Consider the following 9,263-nt stretch of genomic DNA (forward strand, 5'->3'; position numbering starts at 1 on the left):
TGATACATTATTTATATAGATAAGCGACTTAAACTTATTTCAGCTAGTTGCCAAGACAACATTTCTGATTTGTAAAATTGTCGTCTAATATTTATATCTTATTTCTGCTTTATTTCAACTAACAAAACCATTTTTAATAGTTTTAGTTTTAATTAAAAATAACAGCATTACATAGTCGAAATTAAAAGTCAAGCTAAACGTGTTTCTCATGGTTTCAATGACATTTTAAAGACAAGGATTATTCTTAAATGCTTCCAATTTATTTTGCAAAATGTATTACAGCTAACAAGTGTCCAGCATGAATGCAAACTCCTTCCATTCTGTTTTATAAACATACCAGGATGCACCTCATGAAGTCTTCTAAAATCAACCCAGAGTGAATAGTTTTTTTTTTTTTTGTTTAACATTCCCTACATAATTCCCATACTTTCATTTGTTATTTCATAGTTCTGATGCTTTTAACATTATTATAATTTTTCACATTTTAAGATAAAGGGTATCCTTGTCTCTACCAAAAACAAAACACACACCACACATTTAAATTGAAATCCATAAAAACAATTTATTGTTTCATTTTACATCTTACAAAACAAACTCATGGGCTCAAAGCACATAGACTGCCTTAGGGTGCACAGTTCATACCATTTTACAAAGATGTAGAAAAAGATGAAAAAGTGGTGGCTAGTATCATAAAAAGGCCAAGGCACTGTCAACGAAAGAATCAAAAATAAAAGAAACTGTATCCAAACAACCAAAAGAGAAAGAAACAAATATATAAAAAAGAACAATTGCATGTAAAGCTAGGACTGTGGATCTGACTAACCATAGTTAAAATACAGTACTAAGAAGACTTTGCTGAGGGGAAGAGCTCAACTGATCTGTCCGTAAGTCTGAGATGAGTATGTGCCCATGCGCTATCCCTTAAACACCGAATGTTTGCACCAGCTCAAGCAAAACCAACTGCTTTTCGCAATGTCCCCTTATGTGGAACGAAACTTCAAGTGTTCTGATAGTCAGGCAGGACCCCCCACTATTCAAAAAGGAAAATATTTGGTTCTGTAAAAAACAAGGTTGTCATGGCTCAGAGTTCAATGCATTTCAGAGTCACTAGTATCACCCATCCCTGTCGTAAGAGGGGCTCGGCGCTCACACAAACTAAGACGCCCACATACTGCAGCCAGAGTGCTGATTGGTTGGCTGCACTGCTCAAACGCTGCTGCAAACACTTTATGAATGCTTAAGAGGCTAAAATTGTACCTTCAAGTATAATCAACTTCATTGACATTTCGTAGCCCCTGCTGTGACGTATTGGTTGAGACTGTGAACAAAGAAGAGGAGGAAAGAGGAAGAGAAATTCAAATATCAGCAGAATACAGCCTGAGCCCATTCCTACTCTTTCAGATGACAGACGTACACTCAAAAAAAAAAAAAAGAAAGACAGATATTGTAATAATTCAACATTTATAAGCTATTATAAATTTTTATTAAATGTAACTGTCATTACGCAAAACTTTGGACCAAAAAACAAAAACAATATGACTTCTAAATCAGAAATTCCTGCATTTAAACAATGTTTAATAAATTAAATCAAATACCAGTACAGTCTTTTATATAACCTAGATACCCATAACCCATAACTAAGAATAAATAGCTAAAATTATGCCTAAACCTGAACTCTTGCGCATTAATCTCTCATTTTTCAGTGCAAATATTAGAAGTTGTAGATCAGAAAGGGCACAGGCTCAGGAGTAACAAGAGTGGCTCGAGACATCTGCATCATGCTTGACTCTCACTCTTTCCTCCTCTTCACTATCTCTTTCAGTGAGTTGATGTCATTTTCAACTCTCTTATTTGTCTTTCTCTGTATATCTTTACTCCAAATCCCTTTCTGCTCCCCCCTCATCTTTCCATTCTCCTTTGCTGGTCTGTTTCACCCTCTGTTCACTGTCTCAACTCTCTCTTCTCTCACGCTCCACCATCTTATCAGTCCTCGTTCTCACATCTTGCGGATCACCACTACTGTGGTGAGAACTCCTGCCAGGAAAACCCCGATGGTTTGCCATGTGGGGGTCCCAAAATAAGAGCGGATTCCCTCCTGAAGGATAGGAAAGGGGATGTTAGAGATGGCAAGTGTGGAAGAGTATTTAATACAGAGCAAATTACATATTTTAGTTAAAAAAACAAAACAAAACAAAAAATCAATGGTATAAAAGAGCTGATGACATGAGAGTGATCCTATGATAACAATAATAATAATAATAATAATAATAATAATAATAAAGCTTTTAAGAGAAGGGGAAAAAATTGTTTAAAACACGCCAAGTTCTTAGAAATGTAATTCTTGAAATAATTTTTTAATAATAATAATAATAATAATAATAATAAAGTTTAATTAAATGATTAAGGAAATCTTGAAAACATACACATATTCATTATTTGCAAAAACTTTGAGTTTTTATTTATTATTTTTTTTTTTTTACAAATATCATGTATTATTAATTCTGTTACATTTCTAATTTTCTATGCTGACATAATCAAAGCCAAATGGGTTTGGTAAATAATATTATCCAATAATTTCATAGTCAAACAATTAAACCAAATCCAATAAAATTACACTACCATTCAAAAATTTGGGGTCAATATAATTTTTAAACATTTTTGAAAGAAGTCTCTTATTCTCACCAAGGCTGCATTTATTTTATCAAAAATACAGTAAAAACAGTAATATTGTGAAATAATTTATTTCTATTTGAATGTATTTTAAAATGTAATTTATTCCTGTGATGCAAAGCTGAATTTTCAGCATCATTACTCCAGTCTTCAATGTCACATGATCCTTCAGAAATCATTCTGATATGATGATTTGGTGCAAGAAGCATTTCTTATTATTATTAACAGTTGTGCTGCATAATATTTTTGTGGAGTACTGCCTGAATATTGAGCTTCACATTACGAAAGTGAAATATTTGTGTTGTTTTATGTCTTTTATTTATCGCGGTATCGGTTTATTTGGTAAAGGTCATTGTGACCTGTGCGGAAAAATCACATCGACATTGACATTTCACATTTCTTTGATTTTAAGGAACTGACTGAGTGACAAAGTCCCTGTCACGGCTTACCCATCCACCCTGTTCCCTGATCCAGTTGATAACATGTTCCTGAATGTAGGACATAGTCCAGCTAATGATGGTTCTAATGATGTCAGGAATCTTGGTTGAAATAGCCTAGGAGTATAAAAATAAGAAATTTGATATTTAAAATATCAAAACAATCCATTTCAATATGAGACTGAGCTTGCGAAGGTCTTTACCTTGATGACAAGCCGGCACGCAAAGTAGAAAAGCGCCACCACCCTGCCCCAGTTGAACTTCCCATCAGAGAAGATCTCGCGGGCCACTCGCATGAAGACATCTTGAGTCGGTTGAAGAGCAGAGTCATTTAACATCCTAAAGCAAAACCACAGTGAAGACGTATGAATGAGTTGCAGCCCAGTGCCACCCAGTGGGCATTTCTGAGCACAACAGTAGATCGCCCATAAGCAGGACCCCTAACTTACCTTTGCAGCTGCATATTTCCATCCAGCTCATCTCCGATCTGCTGCAAACACTGCGCAAGACGTTTATGGCTGGGGTCACACAGCTCAACACCACCCAACTGATCCCGGGTTACTTCAGCATCACCATCTCCATGGCGACGAACCCGCTCATAGATGAAGCTGCAAGACAGGGGCGAGATGACCGAGGTAATGAACAAAAACAAAGAACGTGGGAAATGCGAAATGGAGAGAAGATGATACTCACTTATTGAGAAGTGCAGAACCCAAAGCAAGTATCTGGTCATTGCCAATGCCTTCAAATGACAGGGAATAATAATGGTTAAAAACAATACGATTGTAAAGACACTTACAGTAAAAAAGGAGCAAAAAAAAAAAAAAGTACTTTTGTTCAGCATAAAAAACAATAGTAAATAAAGGTTTTAAAAACACTCATGTGAACTTTAAAGTGAACAGACAAGCATCTGACAGTGGAATTGTCCCATACTGTTTGTTACGTGACTCAGCAATGAATAATTCTGCACACATTTGGTTTCAGTTTCCTGGTGAGTAAAGTTGATGTAAAGAAACTAATATGCATGAGCTGTCCTGTGGAGAAAGATAAACTTAACCTAAATCCCTCAGGCACATATCATAAATAACTAATTTTGACTATTAGTTTACATATTTGAACATTCAAATGAAACTAAGGACTTTAAAATATCTCAGAACTAGATTACTGACCTTAAACCTTCACTTGACATAAACACAATAGAACAGGCTGTCTCAAAACTAGTGAGCTGCCTAACTAGACAGCATTTGATACCTAGAAATTATGTCTAAGTAAGCAGGTTGGAAACAAAACCCATTTCTGGTCATATATATGTATATGTAACACTCCTTTTGTGTTTGGGTCAATTTTTTTTTTTCCTCATTTGGGGTCATGAATATCTACACTTAGATGTGTTTTGGAATGGATGTACAAATTTTGTGTCTACGATGGTGTTAAAGGGTTAGTTCACCCAAAAATTAAAAGTCTGTCATTAATTACTCACCCTCATGTCGTTCCACACCCGTAAGACCTTTGTTTATCTTCGGAACACAAATTAAGATCTTTTTGATGAAGTCTGAGAGGTTTCTGTCTCTCCATAGAGATCCAATGCAACTACCACTCCAAGGTCCAGAAAGGTAGGAAAGACATCATTAAAGTAATCTATGTGACTCCAGTGGCTTAAACTCAATTTTATGAAGCAACGCGAGTGCTTTGCTTGTGCAAAACAACATAGTTTACCACTTTATTTACAAAATAATATTATTCAAAGCCTGTTCACGCAACAATGTCAACTCTCGCGTGAACACAAAACGCATGTGTCATGAAGCTCCTGTGAACGCGCTTTGCAGATCGATATTTTTTGTACGTAAAGTGGTAAATTATGTTTTCTGGCATAAACAAAGCACTCACGTCGCTTCATAAAACTGAGTTTAAACCACTGGAGTCACATGGAGTACTTTAATGATGTCATTCCTACCTTTCTGGACCTTGGAGTGGTAGTTGCGTTGGATCTCTATGGAGAGACAGAAACCTCTCAGACTTCATCAAAAAGATCTTAATTTGTGTTTCGAAGATAAACGAAGGTCTTACGGATGTGGAACGACACGAGTTTGCGTAATAAATGACATAATTTTCATTTTTGGGTGAACTAACCCTTTGAAGGTCAAATTGACCCCCATTAGTTTCCGATTCACCAAAATTCTAAATTCCCGTCTTGGCAATTATTCATGTACACACAGTCAGTTATGTCTCAAGTGAACATAATCAGTTTGGCTAAAGAAATCATGATGGAGATCTATTTTATTAACACAGCAGGAGTGTTTTAAAAGTATAGTTCACCCGATAATGACAATTCTTTCTGTCATCATGTCCAAAACCTGTATGAGATGTTATGCAGAACGACAGCCTGGGTGACCATTCCCGTTGATCATATGGAACAAAACGCAATAAAACTGAGGCTGCTTACACCTCTTTTTGTGCTCCACAAAAGAAAGACAGTGATACAGGTTTGAAACAACATACAATTAAGAGTCAAAGATGACGTCATTTTATTTTTTTAGGTGAACTGTTCCTTTAAATCGACAGCAGCTCAACTCGAAACCTGTACAGGACCAGCTATCGCTGTGACGAGTGTTTACTACCCCCTCCTAAGGATCATACGATGATGTCACCTCTTCCAGAAATCAACAACAACTCAGTATCGGGCATGTGAGCACAGCCAACACGCGCGCACACAGGCTGTGTCTCAAAACACAGCGCGCTGCCTATCTAGACAGTAGGCATCATATGCGCGTTCTAAACAAATCGAAAGTTCGGAACGCTCCTATGATGCTTGTGTATTCGTTCGGAACGCGGATGATACTCAAATATGCTGTCTGGATAGGCGGCTGACTTTAAAACACTGCAAAAGACGACTGTGGTTTGTTTATTTGTTTGTTTATTCAGTTCAAGTCCTTGTTGTCAATTAGCAGCTCTGTGCGGCGGATCGTCCGGTGATCGGTATGTGTACAGACATGTTTCAGACAGACAGCAGTGTTCTGACAGTGAACGGCACTGAGCAAACTCACAGTTTACGTTATAAATGAAGTCTAATCTACATTAAAACGTACGTCTAGATGCTCTGTTGGGTATCTGAGATACGAAGCGAAAAATCGTAATCTGAACATAAAAGCGGCACTTACCCGTATCGCCTCCACCCGACGGCGCTGCCATATTAGCATGAAAATAAGGCTTCCGCTGCGTGACGTCAATCAATGAGCTACACAGAGGAAGTCACGGAGTCTGATGCAGCACGCTTCAAATAAAAGGATTTAGAGGAAACATTTTTGTTCCGTTATAAAAATCCCATTGATTTACATTAGAAGCTTTTAGAATTTCATTGTACTTTTTGGCCATATAAATTACAACATTGCATATTTTTGTTCATTTCTTTATAAAATTGAGGTGTTTTTCCTCCTCGAGTGTGAGATCTAATTCTCCACATTGAGCCATAAAAGTCTGAAGTATCAAATACGATACAAAACATAAACTTATATATATATATATATATATATATATATATGTATGTATATAGACAAGTAATTATTCCCTTGTTACTGGTAACATTGTATGGGGATCTGTGGTTTAGATGTCAACTAACTGGTATGAATTACAGTTGTTGGTGGTATGCCAGTCCTATTTACTAGTAATTTACTAGTCATTCCGTAGGCCTAACTATTAGATTTATACTCACTATGATATATTACTGTCATTGCAGTTTGTCTTTTTCATACTTCGTCTGTGTAGATTCACATAGAAAATTATATTTGATGTTCCTGTCAGCATGTTTTGACGGCAGGTTTTTTTTTTTTTTTTACTGTATTTAAATAATGCTCAATTATAGGTTACGTACGTTACGTTATTTATCATAATTGTGAACCTAATATGTTTTGATTTAAACGTATTCAATACCTTCTCGATAATGAATTCAGACGGTAACATCAAATACTTGGAGAACACAATGCCATTAAAACGATTTTAAATGTAAAGAAATAAATAATCTCGAATAAAAGACCTGGGAAACAGTTTGAATTTAAGATTAAACGGTTAGTTCAGCCACGCCCTCAATTTGTCGTCATATCCGCGAAAACCTCTCTTCCGTCCGTCTCGCGCATGTGTAGTCCTCTTTACGACTCGGCTGGCGAAGATGGCGGACGCACAGGTACGTGAGCTCAAACGGCGTGGTCATGAAAACCCAGTTGATTTCATGTTAAACTTCAGCTGAAAGCCACAGATTCTGGTAGATGAACAGCGAAGAAACCATCATGGAGACAATGATGTCCAAATGGACCACATTTAGGACTAGAATACGCGTTTTTCGTCTCAGGCTAACGGGTGGGAAGCGTTGTTGAACGGAAACGCGAGCGGCCTTTCCTTACCAGACGAACAGAACGTGACTTATTAAACATGCAACTGTTTATATGGACTACAGTTGTTTTAAGAGAGACAGCTGGATTTAGTATGCAGGATCAACTTCGTCGAGTGATTAAAATAACTGAATTTGTCTGTAAAGCACTCCAGCACATGGATGGCTTTGCTTTGAGAGGTGAGGAAGGATATGCTAAAATTCCAGTAGCAATAGTCTCAATGTTACTTGAGTCCAAAAGCCCATTTTGGTGGAGTTGACATGCTCTAAATGGGCAGCAAGCTGCAAATGATGTTTTCTCACGATGGTCTTCCAAGTCTCGAAGAGACTCTGACGACACTGCCTTACGGCATCACTGATGCAGCAAAAAATACCTAAAATGTTTAGTTAAAGCCGTTTTGATGCTTAGTCAAAAGTGTCCATTAATCAGGCTTTTATGTGGTCTGTTACATTAAACATTATATCAGCATCCATTGGTGTGTAAGGAATATGGCTGACTCTGTGCTTGTGTTGTGTTTCAGAACGAGAGGTCTTACCAGAAACAGCCCACCATCTTCCAGAACAAGAAGCGGGTTCTGGCTGTTGAAGGAAGTGGCAAAGAAAAGCTCCCACGTTACCACAGAAACGTTGGCTTGGGCTTCAAAACCCCCAGAGAGGTGAGCTTGTGTTTGCATGGAAGCGTAACTTTTCACAGCAGATGATGTTTTATCACGATGGTCTTCCTAGACTCCAAGAGAGCTCTGAGGAAAGAGCCTTATGGCAATGCTGATGCAGTTGAATATGCTTCCATTATGTAACCCATATACTTATTTCAAATGACTAAAGTTCTTGTGCTTTACTTCCACAGGCTATTGAAGGCACTTATATCGATAAGAAATGCCCTTTCACTGGAAACGTGTCCATCAGAGGCCGGATTCTGTCCGGTGAGTCTTTGTAGTTGTTCTTGGAGTAATTGTAGTTTTATTGGGGTGCAGATGATGTTTTCTCACGATGGTCTTCTGAAACGATTTTGAAGATAATGCCTAATGGCTTTACTGATGCCTCCCTCTATCTAATTTTACTATATCTTAGCCCTTTTGGAAAGCAAAGAAAATGTAATGCCTAGCCACGATATCTACATATGTGAACTTCTTGGTTGTCACCTTTTTCCAGGTGTGGTGACCAAGATGAAGATGCAGAGGACCATTGTCATCAGGCGGGACTACTTGCATTACATTCGCAAGTACAACCGTTTTGAGAAGAGACACAAGAACATGTCTGTCCACCTCTCCCCATGCTTCAGGTAAAACTCCTTCTGTGCGTTTCCTTTTAGGTGCCCAAAATCTTTTGTAGACCCTTTTTGTGGATTTGAACACGTCCTCTGAATGTGTGGGGAGCTGCAAATGATGTTTTCTCACGATGGTCTTCCAAGTCTGTCAGGCTCTGACGACACTGCCTTATGGCATCACTGATGCAGCAAATAATGCCTAAAATGTTTCTTTGAGCTCATTGTGTTTGGTTTGAGTAGTCTGGAAACTGTACAAAGGTATTTATTTTCTTCTTGAACATCACTAATGTTCTCCATTTTGTTTAGGGACGTGACTCCTGGTGACATCGTAACAGTTGGAGAATGCCGACCTCTAAGCAAGACCGTGAGGTTCAACGTCCTGAAGGTCACCAAGGCAGCTGGAGCCAAGAAGCAGTTCCAGAAGTTCTAGAACTGTTGTTTGAACAACATGGCTCCTCTGTATTGTTTGTGGAAAAGACAATAAAAATCTGTTCTTTAAATGTTTCTA

The 9,263-nt window shown here is 37.7% G+C and overlaps 2 protein-coding genes and 4 non-coding genes across 6 annotated transcripts; 5 read left to right on the forward strand and 1 right to left on the reverse strand.

The window, feature by feature from the left end:
• Nucleotides 1–542: 542 nt before the first annotated feature.
• baxa (BCL2 associated X, apoptosis regulator a) lies at nucleotides 543–6,380 on the reverse strand. Its single transcript, XM_051887450.1, has 6 exons — nucleotides 6,266–6,380; nucleotides 3,801–3,849; nucleotides 3,557–3,715; nucleotides 3,311–3,446; nucleotides 3,120–3,224; nucleotides 543–2,095 (listed from the first exon to the last, which is right to left on the reverse strand). The coding sequence occupies exons 1-6, from the start codon at nucleotides 6,294–6,296 to the stop codon at nucleotides 1,997–1,999; spliced, it is 579 nt and encodes a 192-aa protein (XP_051743410.1). The 5' UTR covers nucleotides 6,297–6,380; the 3' UTR covers nucleotides 543–1,996.
• Nucleotides 6,381–7,220: 840 nt separating this feature from the next.
• Nucleotides 7,221–9,255, forward strand: rps11 (ribosomal protein S11). The gene is given in 6 exon segments (XM_051887451.1): nucleotides 7,221–7,265; nucleotides 7,267–7,284; nucleotides 8,010–8,144; nucleotides 8,336–8,411; nucleotides 8,641–8,770; nucleotides 9,062–9,255. Coding segments are annotated over 6 exon segments (513 nt in total). The 5' UTR covers nucleotides 7,221–7,235; the 3' UTR covers nucleotides 9,186–9,255.
• On the forward strand, nucleotides 7,772–7,856 carry LOC127510322 (small nucleolar RNA SNORD35). The gene has a single exon (XR_007929561.1). It is a non-coding gene; the product is annotated as a small nucleolar RNA SNORD35 (small nucleolar RNA).
• Nucleotides 8,181–8,266, forward strand: LOC127510323 (small nucleolar RNA SNORD35). Its single transcript, XR_007929562.1, has one exon. It is a non-coding gene; the product is annotated as a small nucleolar RNA SNORD35 (small nucleolar RNA).
• On the forward strand, nucleotides 8,458–8,535 carry LOC127510324 (small nucleolar RNA SNORD35). Its single transcript, XR_007929563.1, has one exon. It is a non-coding gene; the product is annotated as a small nucleolar RNA SNORD35 (small nucleolar RNA).
• Nucleotides 8,866–8,948, forward strand: LOC127510321 (small nucleolar RNA SNORD35). The gene has a single exon (XR_007929560.1). It is a non-coding gene; the product is annotated as a small nucleolar RNA SNORD35 (small nucleolar RNA).
• Nucleotides 9,256–9,263: the final 8 nt, after the last annotated feature.

The sequence above is a fragment of the Ctenopharyngodon idella genome, chromosome 3 (genome assembly GCF_019924925.1).
Source record: "Ctenopharyngodon idella isolate HZGC_01 chromosome 3, HZGC01, whole genome shotgun sequence".
NCBI classification, from domain to species: Eukaryota; Metazoa; Chordata; class Actinopteri; order Cypriniformes; family Xenocyprididae; genus Ctenopharyngodon; species Ctenopharyngodon idella.